The 20,469-nt window shown below is 38.8% G+C and overlaps 1 protein-coding gene across 5 annotated transcripts in view; it reads right to left on the bottom strand.

The window, feature by feature from the left end:
- ADAMTS3 (ADAM metallopeptidase with thrombospondin type 1 motif 3) overlaps nt 1-20,469 on the bottom strand; it is a 321,081-nt gene that overhangs the window by 46,934 nt on the left and 253,678 nt on the right. For all 5 annotated transcript variants that reach the window (XM_062198709.1, XM_062198710.1, XM_062198711.1 and 2 more), the window contains one exon: nt 13,528-13,727. In XM_062198709.1, the coding sequence (XP_062054693.1) occupies nt 13,528-13,727 (200 nt within the window). The remainder of the gene's footprint in view (nt 1-13,527; nt 13,728-20,469) is intronic.

The raw sequence follows: 20,469 nt of genomic DNA, 5'->3' as shown, positions 1-20,469 counted from the left end.
AGAGAAGTAACTTGCTCAGTGTCACACAGGTAACAGCGCAAAGGATGACAAACCAAGCAGTCTGACTCTAGGCAGTGGCTTTAACCATTTGGCATCTCTTTCACAGACCTGCAGACTATAGCACTACCACTACACATAGGGGACCTGGTTTTAGGACAATCAATGGTGATTCACTGTCAATGAGTTTACGAATATGCTCTGGAAAGAAACATATTTAGAAAGAAAACTTTGGGGCCAGCGCCATGGCACAGTAGATTAAGCCTCTGCCTGTGGTGCTGGCATCCCATATGGGCACCGGTTCTAGTCCCGGCTGCTCCTCTTCTGATCCAGCTCTCTGCTATGGCCTGGGAAAGCAGAAGAAGATGGCCCAAGTCCTTGGGCCCCTGCACCCACATGTGAGATCCTGGCTTCGGATCAGCGCAGCTCTGGCCGTTGCAGCCATCTGGGGAGTGAACCAATGGAACGAAGACCTCTCTCTCTGTCTCTCCCTCTCACTGTCTGCAACTCTGCCTCTCAAATAAATAAATAAAATCCTTAAGAAAAAAAAGAAATAGAACTTAGATTTTTCAATTCCTTTTCATAATCTCCCATCATATAAATTTTAACGAAATGAAGAGTTGGATTGTAAACATAATCTAAACAAGAATTTCTCAATGATTGATGATTGATATATTGGTATTCTAAAAAGAATTGGGAAAAGATAAAGAGGAGTTAAAGCAAATAAGTGTAAAACTTGCATTAGAAAATAAAAGGTAAAGTGAAATATAACCAGTGTTTGGGGTTATAAGAAGAGCCTCAAGCCTACACATTCTAACAAGTCACTTATTTGACAATATAAATGCAAAGTAAATGTATGCAACCTCAGCATCTTTCTACCACGTGAGGCAACCCACTGGACCCTGGGTAGATTTCCTGTTAGGTGTTCAGAGCTGAGCCGAAAGTCTTTATTAAATTACCTGAAAGAAGCGTAAACAGGACATTAATTCAGTTTTCAGATGACCTTAAATTGGAAGAGATTGCCAATGATGTGAGAGGGGAAAAGGTAAAATCAAATCAAGTATTCTTTTCCTTGAAAGGAAAATTCCTTCCAGGTTTGTTCCCGGACAGGACAATTTCTCCCAGGACATTTCCCTGGCAGGACAATCTGACCTGCTTTGTCCGAATAGCTGATGAACAGCTTTGTCTGACTTCAACAAAGCCACCCTCCTTTTTCTTTCAGATGGGTGGATTAGGTCTCGAGAGACAGGGTAGTTTAGTGGTTAACAGCATCGGCTTTTCAGTCAGATTGCCTGAGAGTCTGAACTCAGCTATCTAACCTGAGTTATATAATTTCTCTCTCTCAGTTTCTTCATCTGCACAATGGTATAATTGTAGTACTATCCTCGTAGACTTGCTGACAGACATATATGAGCTAGTACAAGAGAATACTTCAAAAAGTTCGTGCCACATAGGATTAAAAAGTTTAGTATTTCTGAAATAAAAGATTTCTTTGGGGAATAAAAAAATAAGTTTATTTTGGTGCCAAACTATTTTGAAACCCATACAAGTGTTTTCATGATATGCATTTCCCACGAACCTTTTGAAGTCCTCTCATAGGTTCAGTGCTTAAAATAATGTCTGCCTCTTGCAAAGACAAATAACAAAATTATTAGCCATCATTACTACTATTATTCATAGAAGCAAATAAACAGTACATGCATATGAATTTTTAAAATAAGAAATGCTCATTAACTAAAGGTAAACAAGTTATGACAAAATAGCCTGGGTGATTCTGGATGTGTATTAAAGAATTCTCATACGCACTAAAGAAAAAGTATTGCTCGCCCAGAACTATCTTCTTAGACCAACACATTCTAAACATAACCTACTTGGGTTTTCAGCCCACACTCTACATTCCTCAGGCTCAGAGTAGGTGGGCGTCTTCCAGCCCCAGCTCTTCTTCCCTCACCTTCCATCTCACACTATGACAAATTACTGTTTATTTATACTCACATTGACTACTTATGGAACAGTGGTTATGTGCCCAAAAGATGTTGGGGTGAGATCTGAAAAGTAATTTAGAATCTCTGTCCTTCCCAAGTATATATTGTAATGGGCATAACTGTCTGTAAGCATGAAATAAGTGAATGCAAAAAGACATGCATTCAAGGGCATTTCAGATGAAAATACAAGCAACGGAAAAAATCAATCTGAGTGATGAGATAGAGGAGAGCAGGGAGAGAAAAATATCTGACACTACTTGAGATCAGGTCATCAGAGAAGAGGGACCTTTGGAAAGGGACAATATGATCAAGTGACTATTTGAGTAGACAGCAATCCAGACAAAGGGAAGAAGTGCAGAAAGCCCAACGTGTGTTAGGAAGCTCAAATCCCTATGGTGGGCATAATCTTACCTAAATGAAGAGACTGAGACCTACCGAAGTTATACTTGCATGGTGTTTGGCCAATGTATCAGCATGGCCAACATGCAACTTGGTCTAGGTGATGCAAATGCCTGCTCTCTTCACAACTATATTGCATGCCCTTTTCTTTCCTGTCAAATCAGAAACGTGAAGTCTCAACTTTCCTACAAGGCTGTTTCCTACTTCTATATGGACAATGATTCAAAAAAATGAAAAATAAAAACAAACCCTTCATGCTCCTTATTTAATCTCTCCCTTCCTGGGATTTACTTTTCTTCTACTAACACTGAAAAAATCATCTGAATATTTTGCAGCATTAGGCATTGTTTATCTCTGAATTCCTCAATGTTTCTGTTCTGTATCTTTTGAAATATTAGCTCATCTTTATCTGCTGATCCCATACAGTGCTTCTCCAAGTTTTATTTTTCAATCTTCTTTTCTTCTCAAACACTTTACATACAGTATTTTATTCACTGCTGCTTCTTTAACCAGAACCTGTAGGCTGATGAACTGTACATTTTGATCTAACCCTGATTCATCTCTATCATGGTCCACACCCATGTATTCAACTCTATTAGCAGGCCTGTCCTTTAGAAGTACAGCTTTATGTCTTAAAGCTCATTTTTTCTAACACCTGTCCTTCTGTTCTGAATAGTGGACCACAGTTGAAGTCTCAGTCATTCTTGATTCAGTCCTCTTCTTTAGTAGTTACTCCATCACCGAGCCCTACAGGCATCTTTCTCCTGTTTCCACCTTCATGCTCAGCAGCTTAGTATGCATCCAACTCACTTGTACTGCAGCAACTGTTCAAACTTTATAAAGGTCTGTATTTAAGTGATTTGGGTCCATTCTGTTAGCCCTCCAGAAAGAAAGATTTTAAGGTCTAGATGGATGTTTTCAATAAACATGAATCCAGTCTTTCATGTTAATTATGCATTTACCTCACTGAAGTAACAAAGGAGCTTTGCAAGGAACAAAAATAGGCAGTGAACTAGCTGCAAGGTGCTACAAACTCTTCTGGCCCTGGTAAAAATAAGTTAAAATGAAAAACCCAGGAAGTACTGATTCCTTTCCTTCATGAATGAAAAACATTCTTTCTGCAAGGTAAAAAACGGTTGTGTCCAAGGATCCTGGGAAAAGACTGGAGTAAGTTAGGGAAGGCAAAGGTCAGTCTAAAATCCCAAGAAATGGGTATGTGTGGACCTCAAGAATGAAACTGGAGGTTGCAAAACCAAAGGGGGAAGGGGACAGTGAACAGTGCTCCAGAAAAATCAGAGGCACTTTTTAGGTAGCAACATTGTCTGTATGCTGTTCGGTTCATTTATTTATTTATTTATTTATTTATTTATTTATTTTTTGACAGGCAGGGTGGACAGTGAGAGAGACAAATAGAGAGAAAGGTCTTCCTTTTGTCATTAGTTCACCCCCCAATGGCTGCTGCGGCTGGCACGCTGCGGCCGGTGCACTGCGCTGATCCGGAGCCAGGAGCCAGGAGCCAGGTGCTTCCTCCTGGTCTCCCATGTGGGTGCAGGGCCCAAGCACTTGGGCCATCCTCTACTGCCTTCCCGGGCCACAGCAGAGAGCTGGACTGGAAGAGGGGCAACTGGGACAGAATCTGGCGCCCCAACCGGGACTAGAACCCGGTGTGATGGCACCACAGGCGGAGGATTAGCCTATTAAGCCACAGTGCTGGCCTGGGTTCATTTAATTTGCAATGTGAGGACTTGCTCCTGGAAATATGGGCCCAGGACAGTCTTGGGAAGGTGTGTATGTTTATACAGGGGTGGCTTGAATTGATGTGTGCTCCCTGCAATGTTTCCTGGAGGCAGTATGTTCAATATGATGACAGTCTGTTGAGGTAGGCATGCATAGTATACACAATGGGGAATGCAGACCCTGAGAAATCATGGTAAGCCCTCTATTTCTGGTACTGAAATTCTATGTGTCTATTTCATAGTCCAGTGTCTAACAGTCTCAGTCCTCCAAATTATTCTAAAGCATCCAGAATTCCTTTTGAAAACACAGACTGATCAAGCCACTGATTTCTTTAAAACCTATAGAAGTCTTCATTAACAACAACCAAAGTCCTAAGGATGTTACATATGATTTTCTAAAGTCGTCCTCAGCTTCTCTATGCAGCGTCTTCCTCTGTCCTCTCCCATAAATACCCTTCCATGTTATCATGCAGACAAATCCAGAGTTGTTCCCAAGCACCATGGAGTAACACCTTGAGCATCTTGTTACAAGCTGTTCCCTACGTTCCAACCTAGCAGGGACATGCCAACTCATTCTCTCAGGTCCAGCTCAGAGGACACATCTTCCAGGAGGACTTCATCAGCCATTGGCATCACTTGCCAGCCACATCCCCTCATTTTCAATCCATGTTTACATAGTGCTTTGTGGCTGAATCCTTCGAAGAAACTTTCACATTTGATTGGTATTATGTTTATTTTAACTTTTAGAATCAGTTCCCTGTGGAAAAGTCCTAAAGTTTATTAATTTTTGCCTCCCAAGAATCTAACATGACTTGGCCTAAGGGAGGCTAATCATGCTAGGTTAAAAATAATGCCCAGAGGACTGATGTGAAATCAAGTCTAAGAAATAATTGCAGATATTGATCCCAAATGGAAAAATGCTACATTATTTGCTAGTTGTATGAACACATACACCCTCCAGATAAAATTGCCTTGTCTCACATTCAGTGCTTTCAGAAACACTGTTATGAAATCAAAGGCAGTATATTGATTTGGTCATCATTAAGTAACCAGTAACCAAACATATTTGCTAACCCTTAAACAAGTCCATTATAGAACCAAAGCACTTTTGGGGAGTTTGTATTTTCTGTAAAGAAATATTGGGAATCCTGGCAACACATTTATGCTGCTATTAGTTTATTTTCCAACATAAGTAACCAATCTCAAGATACAAAAGAATCAATCTTTAGTTATTTATGATTTCTTGGAAGTATAAGGCTGTATTTTTGTACTGGGAGGCATTATTTCAAATGAATTGTTTTCTTTTTCTTTCACAAATCTGGAAATTAAGGCATAGACTCAATTTTCTGAACTGACATTGAATATGTTAGTGACACAACAGAACAGAAGATTGCTGCATAGATCTCAGTAAATGACAAGGATACCTGCTACAACACCAGAGTGTTGCTGACAGGGAGCACGTGGCACTGTGAAAGTAAGACATTTTTTTTTTTTTTGGACAGGCAGAGTGGACAGTGAGAGAGAGAGAGACAGAGAGAAAGGTCTTCCTTTTCCCTTGGTTCACCCCCAATGGCCGCTGAGGCTGGCGCGCTGCGGCTGGCACACCGCACTGATCCGAAGCCAGAAGCCAGGTGCCTCTCCTCGTCTCCCATGCAGGTACAGGGCCCAAGGACTTGGGCCATCCTCCACTGCCTTCCCGGGCCACAGCAGAGAGCTGGACTGGAAGAGGAGCAACCGGGACAGAATCCGGTGCCCCGACCAGGACTAGAACCCGGTGTGCTGGCGCCACAGGCAGAGGATTTGCCTATTGAGCCACGGCGCCGGCCAACATCTATTCTCTTAACCACCAAAACCTGCCCACCATTCTGCCAGACTTTTAAACTAGATAGCTAACTGGGTAGATTCAACCAGGAAGGAACTGTATCATCATTTCAATGATTTGGGTATTATAATATTGCACAGAAGCAGGTAAAACAATTTTCTCTGGCAAGGGATAGATATAGGAGTCTTCAAAAAGTTCACAGAAATGTGAATTATGGGCCGGCGCTGCGGCTCAATAGGCTAATCCTCTGCCTGCGGCGCCGGCACACTGGGTTCTAGTCCCAGTCGGGGTGCCGGATTCTGTCCCAGTTGCCCCTCTTCCAGTCCAGCTCTCTGCTGTGGCCCGGGAGGGCAGTGGAGGATGGCCCAAGTGCTTGGGCCCTGCACACGCACAGGAGACCAGGAGAGGCACCTGGCTCCTGGCTTCAGATCAGTGCGGTGCGCCGGCTGCAGCACACTGGCTGCAGCAGCCATTGGAGGGTGAACCAACGGTAAAGGAAGACCTTTCTCTCTCTCTCTCTCTCTCACTGTCCATTCTGTAAAAAAAAAAAAAGTAAAAAAAATTGTGAATTATTAAAAACTAATGCATGCATTTCAAAATATTTTTTCATTGAATAAACATCCTTTAATTCAGTTTTCCATGAACATTTTGAAGTGCCTCCATCAAACATTTCAAATGAGAGAGAAGACCAGGGAGAGAAGACTTATGGGCTCATAAGTCAGAGTGATCCATCTAGGCTTCAGCCTTGACTCTGCTACATGTGAATTGTCTGATAATGGCAATTCACCTCATTTTAAATGCCAGTCTCATGTGGAAGCTCAGACTAAAAATGAGCACATTTAGGAGTTGAAGAATACTGAATAATTCCTGTAAACTTTTGAGAAGAGAATCCGAGCACAGCAAGGCTAAAAAGGTGTAAATCTTCATTCCTAACAAATACCTTCAAAGATTGCATCTCGAACATTGATTCCACATAACCCCATAAAGGGCAACATTATCCAAGAGAATGTTCGAGTCAAAAATGTGGAAATAACTGGATTCCTCCCTTTTCCTCAGTCCATTATTGATCCACTGGCAAATCCTACTGACTTCATCATAAGTCCTCCATTATTAGGATGATCACTCTTGTCCAGCTACCATCTCTTGCCAACATGTTTGCAGTTAATTTCCAATGAGTGCCCAGACTCCTGTGATCTACTTTTGTCAAGGTGCAGAAAAACAGAGACAGGGACAGGAGACTGGGCAGTGGGTGGGAGGGAGCCGGGGAGAGGGAGAGAGAGTAACTGCTATCGAAAACTTTGCACTGCACTTAAAATTGTACTCCTACAGCCCACAAGGTAATTATCTTCTAGCCCCATGTGACTTCGTGTACAGCAGATTAGAGCCACGATGGCCTCCTTTTAGTTACTGAAACACATGCCATTGTTCAATGGCTAAGTTTTACTTTAAGTCTCAATTATCACGTCTTGAGACAAGGCTTTCTGGTCTACCATTTCTCTACATAACCTTTAGTCAGCCATTTTCTCCATCATTCTCTCTTCTTTTTCTCTTTTTTTAAATTTTTTATTTCATAAATGTGAATTTACAAAGTGCAACGTTTGTATTGTTGTGGCTTCTCCCCCAGTCTCCATCATTCTCTTTTCTAGCAAACAAGTTTGCGTCCAGAATAACTCTTACATAATCTATGATGTGTTTATTTGATTTTCTAAGCAGTCTGTAATCTCAAAGCAGGAAATTTTGTTTTGTTTTGTTATGGTGTGGCATTCACCTCTATATACCTGGAATACAGTATTAAAATATATGTTAGAAATTGAATCAATTAAAATTTTATCACTTGTCTACTATATGGCAGACATTGTTTTTGATGTTGTAAATATGAAGATAAAAATATGCTTAATAACTGCATTCAAGGAGTAAATAATCTATTGGAGGATTTTCAAGGATCTACAAATTACACTAAGGTGGAAATAATTTGGGAAGATTCACAGGAGCTGATAGTTGATCCTGATCTTAACAAATGAAATGCTACCAGAAATTATAGAAAGGGGGGCAGGGAAAAGAAGAAATAAAGGAAAGTAGGTTATTTTGAGAACAAAGAGCAAAGGCATGGGAGTGGACTGTAATTGCCACCATATCCATTACTCAATGCCTTGGCCTTAACTCAGTACAAAAATTTTGAAAAGATGAGCTTTGCCCAAAGCTGATATATCTTATTTCCTTGAATCAAAAATGGACACTCTAATCAAAACAGTATAGGAGATGTGTGCTATTTCTTCATACATGAAATGAAGAGCTTACATTACCACACCTGTTAAAGTCTTCCCAAATGCAAAGGACCATGATTCTTATTTTTTTTCTCTTCATTCATAAGTATCTTAGGAGCAGGAATCATTGTACTGATAGTTCACTAAATGCTTAATGATTCACTTTTACACAGATAGCATAGGTTCAATATTCTATTGGTAGTCTCATTATATGTGAATTTAAAATCCTAATAGTAATTTATTAATAATTGTGAAAATTACTTTATGGTTATTAGACAAGAAACAAGACAAGTAGTTTCACTTTAGTCAATCTTGGAATAGTCAATATTCTCTAAACTTTGCTTTATTCTAAGTGAATATATTAAACAGGAAGAACTCAGAGGCAAAGAAAGGATGACAAAAAAAAGTGATACTTTTTAGACATTATCACCAAAATGTATATAAATGGATATATAAAGAAAGAGAAGTGTCAGTGATTCAAAAAGCAAGATGAATCGTGGCAAATGCTAGTTATGTGTGCAGAGAGAAATTCTAGTTTCTACAAAAGACTGGAATAAACACATATCTTTTAAGTCCAAATCGTTAACTTTCATTTAATAATTTGATAAAATAATTAACATGTTCTAGTACAACAAAATGCCACGACACAACAACACTAACTTGTACTCCTTTCAAATAAAACATTAAAATGTAGAGGAGTTGTTTTTACTTCATCATCTTTACTAAATTTTGTGCTTCCTGTTCTTAAATTGCCAGGGCTGGTGCTGTGATGTAGCAGGTAAAGCTGCCTCCTGGAGTGCTGGCATCCCAAATGGGCACCCGTTCGAGTCCTGGCTACTCTACTTCCGATCCAGTTCTCTGCTATGGCCTGGGAAAGCAGTAGAAGATGGCCCAAGTGCTTTACCCCTGCACGTGCATGGGAGACTCGGAAGAAGCTCCTGGCTCCTGGCTTCGGATCCGCACAACTCCAGCCGCTACGGCCATCTGGGGAGTGAACCAGTGGATGGAAGACTTCTCTCTACCTCTGTCCCTCTGTAACTCTACCATTCAAATACATAAATAAATATTAAAAAATTGCCAAGAACAAAAGGGTAAAAACCTCTCAGGGTAAAATACTGTGGAAACAACATATGATTTTTTGAGGAATGGGAAATTTGGAAAAATTCTAACAAACCCTAGACAGTGACATTCTCGACCAAACTATAAAGACTTTCTTGAGAAACTTATATATTAATAAGCTATTTTTCTAAAATTTAAACTTCCCTTTGAAAAGTCATTCAAATCATCTTGACTACATACCCAAACTCATTCCAATTCCCAAAATATTTTTGCAGTTTCTTCAGTCTGTTTACTTTTATAGGTGCTGTCTAAATACCCAAAGCAGAACTGGTGGATAATTACCACCAATTTTTGAGTGGTTTCCTTGCAATAATGTTTTATATAAAAATTTGTATTATAGGCCATATCTAAAAATGAGCAGACTCTCAGAGCCATATGCATGCAATAAATACATGAAAAAAGAGCCCTATACCCATCTCTGTCAAGTGTTTCTGAATGTGTTTTTAAAATATAGCCACAGGTTCCCTGAATCTAGAATAGCCTCACTGTAGTATAGTTCAAGAGATCAATAAGAAGCTCTGCATGCAAACAATTAACATATTTGTGCAAAATGTAATAGAATTTTATGCCAATACTGGAATTTTTCATAAACATTTTATTGATTTTTAAATTACTTGGTTACAATTCTAGATTTCAAATGTTTTCACAGAACCTTAACTGAACCAATATGATTCTTGCTTTCTCTTTCTCTTCAACAGATTCCTAAATCAACATAGTCCCAGCAGAATAAGTACAGGAGATATATCTGATGAATACAAAATCCCCTTGGTGTTCATTGCTTTCCTATTCTTGTGCTTCAGCTTTAGTTCAGCCCTCCTCAAGTCAAATAAATAAAAAATAAAAAGACCATAGTTGTGAAGAAAATAGGCAAGGGCCATAAATAATAATCAAAAAACTATATTTATGTGTGTGTGTGTGTTTGTGTGAGGGAAACTGATGTGTCAGAACTTGATTGATGTTACAACTATTGTATGTATGCCTGCTAAACAGTGGTCTTTCTGCTTTTAATTTGTTGAAATCTTTACTTAGTGGAACATTAAGCCTATGATTATAAATTAATTTAAAATATGCTATCACGAAAGTTATAAAACAAATAAAGGGAAATGGAGAGATGGAGGGTAGTATCACTCTGTTCTTGGGATTGTATCTATGAATTACTTGTAATTTGTTCTCTTTACATTAAGAAAAAATTTAAATAAACATTAATCAAATGAAAAGATGTTGAACTTCAAATAGCCCAAATGTTAAATTAGTCACAGAATCATTTAATCTACATAAATATATGATTCTTAACACTCTAGTATGACAGATTTAAACCAGAGACTGAGAAAACATTATATGTGCTGCAAAACTGAAAGTGCCCGTGGTCATCGGTTTTGCTGCAAATATTATAACCTTTGAAGGTTAAAAACAAAATAAATGAAACAAGGGAAGCACTACATCACAGGTTCCTTTATGTATTTATTTTTAACTTTTCATTCTGAAATAATTTCAGACTTAGAAAAAACACAGTGAAACACGTACAAAGAATTTCCATATGCCCTTCACCCCACTTCTCCAAGTGTTAAAAGTTCCTCCATTTTTTTTTTCTTTGACTACCTTGATACTATTTTCAAAAATTTACTTGAGAGAGAGAGGTGTGGGTGGGTGGGGCATTGGGTGGGCTTGGGGGGACAGGTTGGGAGATAGAGAATGAGCAAGGGAGGAACAGGAAGTGGGAGAGCTCTTACCTACTGGTTCATTACCCTAGTGTCCACAACAGTTGGGGCTGGGCCTAAAGAAAGGCAGGAGCTGGGAATGTAATGCAGGTCTCCCTCTTGGGTGGCAGGAACTCAACTGCTTGAGCCATCACTGCTTTCTGCGTTAGCAGGAAGCTGGAGTTAGAAGCCAAAGCCAGATACTGAACCCAGGCACTCCAAGGCAGAGGTGCCAACCACTAGGCTAAATGCCTGCCCTCCAGCTTTGTGATGGATTACAAAATTATAAACATCTCAATGAATCAATATGTAAGCACATAAACCAAGACCAAGGAAGTTTCCTGATTTGTCCAGTCACATAGTCAACCAGAACTAGACATAAAGCTAGGTCTCATCCTCCTAGTCTAAATTTAATAGTCTGATCATTTCATTATTGGATGACTATCATTTCTCCCTTTCCTGAAGTATTGTGACATCTATGATATAATGCTTGTGATACAAGTCTTAATAGTACCATCCCTTTTACTAACATTTTTTTTTCAACTTATCTTTCCTCCTGAATTATTTAGAAGATCTGTGAGAAGGACCACATCAAATTTCTTTTGCAAAACTCCAATAACCTTAGGGAGTTCTGAGCACCAGTCAGGAATGTAACAAGTCTATGCTGATCTGCCTGGTTCCCCAGTGGTAGGAAAAACAGTCCAGGGGTATAATGAATGATACAAATGAGAACAGGAGCTCCAGGGGAATTTTAAATTTCAGATGATTTAGGCCGGCACCGAGGCTCACTAGGCTAATCCTCCGCCTTGCGGCGCTGGCACACCGGGTTCTAGTCCCGGTCGGGGCACCGATCCTGTCCCGGTTGCCCCTCTTCCAGGCCAGCTCTCTGCGTGGCCAGGGAGTGCAGTGGAGGATGGCCCAAGTCCTTGGGCCCTGCACCCCATGGGAGACCAGGAGAAGCACCTGGCTCCTGGCTTTGGATCAGCGCGATGCGCAGGTCGCAGCGCCAGCCACGGCGGCCATTGGAGGGTGAACCAATGGCAAAAGGAAGACCTTTCTCTCTGTCTCTCTCTCTCACTATCCACTCTGCCTGTCAAAAAAAAAAAATTTAAAAAAAAAAATTTCAGATGATTTAGGAAGTATATTTGACAAAGAAAATCAAAATACAATTATATAGTTATATGCTGGTATATATCACTGTGCAAAGCACATGACTTATATTTAATCCTTGAATCATTATAAAGATAGGGAGCCTGCAGCAGGCCAAGCAGCCCGCCCAACGCTAAACAACCAGTAAGGCATACACTAAGTTAACAGTCAAAAGTTGGAAATGGTCCTGTAATTCACCAACAATGATCCTCTGTACACATCTATCCCCAAGGCAGGAATTTCTTTTCTGTGTGTTCCTTTGTCTTCCTAATAAGAATCAGTGCGAATAAACAAGTAAATTTTAAATTTGAATTTGAGTTTGAATTTGAATTTCTATACTCATTTTCCCCTTCACTATGGTATACTGGCAGTCATTTAAGTTGACAACTCAATGAACAAAAATATATTTAGCAGGCCTAAATATTAACATAAATAAAATGATTCATGATATCAATTTTTTCTATTCCAGTATACTTGTTTGAAATCTAATCTTAGGCATAGCTAAAACAAAAGTAAACATTGGGGGCAGGGAACAGAAAGAGAGGAAACAGGTGTACAGAGAATAGGCTCAGGTAATAAACCTGCAAGATCATTATGATACATATTTTATAATGCATCAAGTAAAATGTATAAGATATAGTGTACTACTATCTCAACTATTTTAGATGAAGCAGCTGTTCCTATGTCATTTCTCCTCAACTGCTGTTTGCTAATTAAAAAAGAAGAACAACACTGGCTTGAGGATGTGTACAAAATGTCTTCTGAATCTGATAAAGGTCATCAGGGAGCAATAAAGGACAAGCATAAAAGCACTTTGTGACCACTGTGCAGTGCTGTTGCCAATATTTGTGTGCTTTGTAAATACATTACCTTCTGTCTTAAATTGCTGGGGAAAAAAACCACATTTATTCTAAAGCTCTAATAACAACACTCTACATAGAGTTAGCAGGCATAAGTCATTCTTCTTCCTCCAAGGACACAAAGTGATGTCGGGAAGAACTATTGCATCCTTCCTGGTCTACTTCAAGACAGAGGGACAGAGTCCTGAGCGTTTTGATGAACCAGAACAAAATGAAAATCATAATCCATGTTATAATTCCATCTCATTATGGCTTTGAAAATGTGTCATTTAGAAAACTATTTGATCAACCAACCAGAATGTTTGCTTCGCATTCCCTTTATCTTTGCATTCTTGTTTTGGAATATGTAGATCAATATGCACATTTAATGCAGTTATGCACACATTTGGGAAGTGGGGCATAATCACGGAAGCTCTCACATAGGTTTCCAAAGGACACGAACAAAGCAAGAGAAGTGAAGGGAAAGGTGAAAAGGCCTCAGAAAGGAGTCGCTACTCACAATGTTCATCAGGGTGAGGAGGTAGTTTTGGACGTGCTCTTTGCCATGGAAACGGACCACAGAGTCATCCACACCCAGCAGCACCTCGATGTTATAATCGTTTTCTCCTGCGTGTCTGCGGCGCCTCATTGTTTCATTCAGCTGCTGGTCAATGCTGCTGTAAATTGTACCTAGATCATCAAGGCCTTCCACATCGGACTCTATCAGGAAACAAAAGGAACCCAGGTGTTTCAGTTTACCCAATGGGCCTTCTAATAACTTCTGAGTACAGTGAATCTTCCCTGGGGGGCCATCATTAAAATCTATAATCACTTAGATGCTTCTTTAAAGTATAGCCTTGAATAACCAGGTGCATGCAGAACTCCTATAGATTCAACATGGAAAAAGAACACCGAGGGTAAAATAATATTGCTGTACAGATAGCAGTACCACCAGGCCAGGCTGAATGTTCCATGAGGCTAACAGCAACTTGGTCTTTCTCCTGGCTACATCCCCAGGACACAGCAAAGGCAGTGAAGTACAAGAACACATGTTTATGCAGTAGTTGTAAACTAAAAGGAAATTATAAATAAAAATTGCATGTCACATATTAACAGTTTTTAACTCATGGCATTATAAAGGTGGTATATAGAATTGGTATCACATAAACTTGAATTTCTTCTCTGATAATTTTAACAATTAAATTATAGCACAGCAATAAAAAAAAGTCTAGTGGGGTGATGACCTGTCAACTTCTATTACTTCTTGTGAGTACTGCTGTCTAGCAGATGCTGCTAGGGAAGAAGTGCACAGACAGATAGATCTTGTTAACACTATGCAATAGTTCTCTGCATCTGCACAGGCCATCGCAAGTAGAGCAGGCCACTTGTCATTTCAGTAGCTGTGTATCTGAATCTATGAGATACCAGAGTAAAAGGTAAGTCTGGAAATGGCCTACATCAAAGAAAAAAATAAAAGTATAAATAATTTTATACAGTTCAAGGAATTTCATTTTTTACCTTACAAATGAACATTTCATATATATTACACACACATATACAGATATTTATACACAGGAAGATATATACATGTATACACATACACACTTATATACACACATATACAGATATACATAAATACATGTATATAGTTATACATGAGGACTTCAAAAGATTATAGAAAATAGAAATTCTGGGCCCCCAAAAGTTTGAAATAGATGGATAGTTTTTTCATAACATGTAAATTCCATGAAGTTTTCGAAGATTCCTCTTTGGTTGTGTGCCATTGACATATAAATACGACATATACACATATATGGAGAGAAAACACAAGAGAGATATTTTCAGGTTTTAATGAATTAGATTCTCTGCCTTCAGAGGACTGTATCTGTAGAGGAGAAAATGTTTTGTGAATTAAAAAAAATCATATGGATACTAAAATTAAAGAGATTATTCAAAACTGCTCATGTAAAAACTGCGAGTATATTCATTTCCATTTCAAGTACAAACTGAGAAAGGACATTATTTTATAAACTGCCTTTATAGCTAAAATAAGCTTGACAGAGCAAATTCTGACTTATGCTGTATCTGGACGTTCATTCAATGCTGTGAGGGACCCGTAAGCCGTCTGATTCTGCGTCTGACATAAATGAACGGGGGTTTTCCTCTCTACCTATGTGGCTTTAGTAAGGCCGAGGAGGAAAGGTGTCTCCTCGTTGGGAGGACTGATGGCCAAGCCCTATCCTCACTGCATCAGAAGCAGTGGAGGCAAAGATCCCACTCACATCTTTGCTACTTTTAAAAAAAACATATGGAAACATCAACACACCCCTTCCACGTACAGGCAGAAGCTATGAATTTGACAGTGCACGTTTGAAAGCTGTACTGTGGTTCACTTTGACCCACGCCTAAAGGCTAGCTCATGAGGTAGGCATTTCTTCTCATAAGGAGTCCCACTGGCTCCAAAATATATAAATACCTCTCACCATCATCCACATCAAACAGGAAGCTTTCCTCAAAAGTTGTTTTTAAGAGCAGTAAGCACACACTGAGGGCAAGAGACTATACCTGTGCAAAGCTCTACTTTTGAACCTCAAGTCTTACCCCACATTTGAGCATGTGAAAGGTTATGGCAGCCTGTGTGCTGCCAACAAACTCTCATACCTGAGTTCTCAGGTCAACATCTGTCAGACAACGTCCAGTGGGAACACACTACTAGTGTCATCACATCAGCAAGCCTGATGCTTGAATGAGGAAGGCTGAGTACTTATTTCAGAATGACAGTCCATTCTGCTCTAACCCCCTTTTGGCTTGGTATTTGCATCGCTCTTTTGGTAGCTATCTTGGTATTTGCATCGCTCTTTTGGTAGCTATCTTGGTATTTGCATCGCTCTTTTGGTAGCTATCTTGGTATTTGCATCTGCCTTTCTGGTATGAGAAGAGAATCACATTTTGTTGTTGTTTCTTAAGGAATCTGGGAAGGAAGAAGGAGGCCTTTGTGAGTCAAGAATACTTTGGTCCCTATTTTCCTGTGTGCTATGCTATGTCCCTGTGTTCTTTTCCATGATCCCTAAAGTAAGCAAAGTCAAACACTTCAAAAAAAGACAGGGAGATAGTTTCTGGTAGTTCTTATTTACATGCAGCTTGGAGGCTGGGAAGTACTTTAGTACAATGAATTTCTTAGACCTTGTCTTTTACAATGTAATAGTCAAGTGATTAGCATGGGTTTTATCATCAGACATACTTGGTTTCAAATGTTGGTAATATTATATCCTAACAGTATGATATGACTTGAGATGCCTAAGCTCTTGGATACTCAGTCGCCTCATCTGTAAAATCTGATAATAATACTTGAAGTTTGCAGAATTACATGAGTTAATGGTGGTAAAAGAATTATGCATAGAGATTAGATATAAAGTGGTCAACAAATGGTACTTACTGCTATATGATGATTTTTTTTTCCCTTAAAACAAGCCTTCAGTTTGTAAAAGTCCTATCATTTTAAAAGTCCTATAGAAAAAAAATCACATACAGTGCTTTTAAAAGAGATAAGTAAAACATCTGGAATTAGTTAAGGAAATTCTGCATTGCTGATAACCTTCGGAAATGAGAACCATATCTCATTTGTAGAGAACCAAAGAAATATAAGGATAAAATAATCTAGAGCATTTGCTTTCAGTTAAAATTAGTGTTAAGCCCAATGCTAGATGCTTGTTTAGTGGCTTCAAAATTTAATACAAGATTGGAAAAAGTTAATTTACAGACACCACTCATCATCTTCACTCAACAGATACAAAGTCTTCAGAAAGTTCATGAAAAATGCATATTATAAAAAATATATATTACTCTTTTTTAAAGATTTTTATTTTATTATTTGAGAGGTAGAGGTACAGTCAGAGAGAGGGAGAGATAGACAAAGGTCTTCCATCTGGTACTTCACTCCCCAAATGGCCGCAATGGCTGAAGCTAGAGATCTGAAACCAGGGGCCAGGAGCTTCTTCCAGGTCTCCCATACAGGTGCATGGGCCCAAGGATTTAGGCCATCTTTTACTGCTTCCCCAGACCATAGCAGAGAGTTGGATCATGAGTGGAGCAGCCGGGACTCGAACCGGCGCCTGCCGGCACTGCAGGTGGTGGCTTTACCCGCTTTACCACAGCACCAGCCCCTATGTATGATTTTCAAATTGTTTTAAAGATTTAGTTTATTTGAAAGGCATAGTTATATAAATATACAGAGAAAGAGAGAGAGAGAGAGAGAAAGAGAGAGGATCTTCCACCCACTGGTTCACTCTCCAAATGGCTGCAACATCCAGGGTTGGGCCAGAACAAAAAGGAGAGCCTGGAAGTTCTTCTAGGTCTTCCACGTGGGTGCAGGAGCCCAAGCACAGGAGCCATTTTCTGGTCTTTTCCCAGGCACATGAGCAGGGAGCTGGATTGTAAGTGGAGAATCCAGGACTCGAACCGGCACCAATATGGGATCCCAGCATTGCAAGTAGCAGCTTAACACACTATGCCACAATGCCAGCCCCCCCCCCCATTTTTGCACCAAAATACACTTAATCTTTAATTACATTTTCCATGATCTTTTGGAAGTGTTCTTGTATTCACTGAGTAGCCACACCTGTGCACCCTGAAAAGCTGTACATCTCTCTAGGTGTCAACCCTGGGCACCACACAGTTCCATTGGATTTATATTTAGAATGCAGACAAATTTGTTTCATGTTGTAACAAGCAATTATATAGGTTTGAATCCTTTCCAACCTTTATAGGTTAGGCAGACTTTATCATGGTACTAGCACATGCCAGTTAGTACTAGATCACATATTCATAAAGCCACCACATCTTAAAAATGATGCAGTCTGACAAAGTCTCAGGTGTCTCTAGCTAATCCTACCACTATCTACCATCATCCCCCAATAAGATTAAGGAATAGAGCATTTAAATGTGATTATCATGCTAATCCTCTCAAAATATTTTCTAGTAAGCAGATCTTATTATAGCTGAATTGGACAGAGAAGAATCACATAAACACATAAACTGCAGTAGGCAAGTTCAAGAAGTGGAAGCACAATGACACTGCACTGGGTGTTGAAAAGTATGAAACACCGGTAGTGCTCTTTTGGTACCCTGTCATTTAGGTGCTAAGGTAACTGGAATGGTGGCAGCTCAGTTGAGCAGGTGGAGAGTGATTCCTGTGACAGCAGAATTAGCAAGAAAACAGAAAAATTTAGGTTAGGAAGAACTTCTAACATTTGTGTTTTCAATGGAGTACTTTAAAAAAAAAAAGGCCCTGAATAGGTATAGTAGTGTTACTATTCCCTGCTTTATTCCAGAAAAGTGATGTTCAAAGACCTTTTTAAGCTTCTCAGAAATATCAAAGGCAAACCCATCTTAGATCTTAAGAGTCAGTTTTCTTTTCTTGAACTTTTTTTTTACAGTAAGGTTTTGAAGTATACCTTAGGGGTTACTGATAAGGATTAATAAGGATTAATTGCTATCTGGGGAACATTTTGTACACTTTCTGGTTTCCTAATTGCTGTATATGAATTTTCAGAAAAAGAAAAAATATACCATAAAGCCTATTTTATTATAATGCATTTGTGGGGAATGTAATGACCAATTGAGCCACAACAAATAGGTGATTTTTAATAATAATTATGGACTTGTGTCAAATCAGAATTTTGACCAACTAAACAGATAAAGCAAAAAACAACCTGCTTTTACGACTGTGAACACATACACTTGAAATAGCAGAGCATGTTTACTTGGTCTGTCCTTGCCAACACAACTGCTGATGGGACTTGAAATTCAAGTAATCCAGGGCAGACTAATTTTTAAGTTGATAATTTTGTATGGCCTGAGAATGATATTATAAGTATCTTGGTAGGAAAAAAGGCTCCCTACCTCTGCCTATAATACAAATTAATTTTTATGTTTATATTATATATGAATGGTAAAGTAAGATTCATAGTGTCAGAATGTATCACAGCACCGTTTTTGTAGTGCATCACATCAGAAAATAAGGATGACACATACTGTTTTATAATAATAAATAACAGAATGAGTCTATATGTAGAAATTTGGCAATCTTCACAAACAGAAAACCATTATGAAAATGAAGTGGATTTTCCAAGATTGGGTGGTGATCATATGATTAGAGCTATAAATAGGTGTAAGATACAACAAATGTCACTTGTTAAGAACAGGAACGGGTAATAGTTTTGTTGAACTATGTCATTCAGTAGTCATTTATATTATTTTTGAATTTAAAGTTATCATTTTTAAAAGGATATAGTGACAGGATACATATGGGATCACCATTATTCCAAGATATAAAACGTTTCTGTGAAAAGCAACCATATTCTTCACCAACTGGGAAATGCCAGGATGACAGTTCAAAAATCTATATTCATGCCAATTTATGATGTCAATTAAGAAGTTTCTCTAAGTCATTTTTAAAAATTACCATTAAGTGAATATTAGAGATAAGATTCCTCCAAAACTTCTAAATCTAAAATATATATGCTTACCTTTACTTTCACTATTTTAATGGACAACAAATGATACTTTCTAAAAAATGGAAAATGCTATATTTTAAGGAAAATAATAATAATGTTTTCATGCTTTGAGTTTGAGATCATTAGCAAACTAAAACAGAACGTTTCATCCTATAGTTGCAGAATATGCATTCTTCTGTCCAGTGCAAGGAGCTTTCTGTAGCACTGACCACATACTAGGCCATAAAGTAAATCTCAGTAAATTAAAAAAAAAAAAAGAAACAAAACATTGAAATCATACCATGCATCTTCTTGGACCACAATAGAATAAAGCTGGAAATCAGCAACTAAGTAAAAGAATCATCAGAAATTACTACAAAGAGTTGTATGCCTACAAACTGGGAAACTAGTACTATATTGAAAAACAATGGTGAGAGTGGGCATCCCTGTCTGGTACTAGATATCAATGGAAATGCTTCTAACTTTTCCCCATTCAATAGGATGATGGCTGTGGGTTTTTAACAAATTGCCTTGACTGTATTGAGATATTATGAAACCAATAAAGGATTAATCACCAGAATCTACAAAAAGATCAAGAAACACCACCACAACAAAAAAACCCCACCCACTTAAGAGATGGGCCAAGGACCTCAATAGACATTTTTCAAAAGAGGAAATCCAAATGGCCAACAGACACATGAAAAAATGTTCAAGATCACTAGCAATCAGGGAAATGCAAATCAAAACCACAATGAGGTTTCACCTCACCTCAGTTAGAATGGCTCACATACAGAAATCTACCAACAACAGATGCTGGCAAGAATGTGGGGAAAAAGGGACACTAACCCACTGCTGGTGGGAATGCAAACTGGTTAAGCCACTTTGGAAGTCATTTGGAGATTCCTCAGAAACCTGAATGTAGCCCTACCACATGACCCAGCCATCCCTCTCCTTGGAATTTACCCAAA

This window comes from Lepus europaeus, chromosome 8, assembly GCF_033115175.1.
Source record: "Lepus europaeus isolate LE1 chromosome 8, mLepTim1.pri, whole genome shotgun sequence".
Lineage (NCBI taxonomy): Eukaryota > Metazoa > Chordata > Mammalia > Lagomorpha > Leporidae > Lepus > Lepus europaeus.
This window is presented reverse-complemented; position numbering and strand designations above follow the sequence as displayed.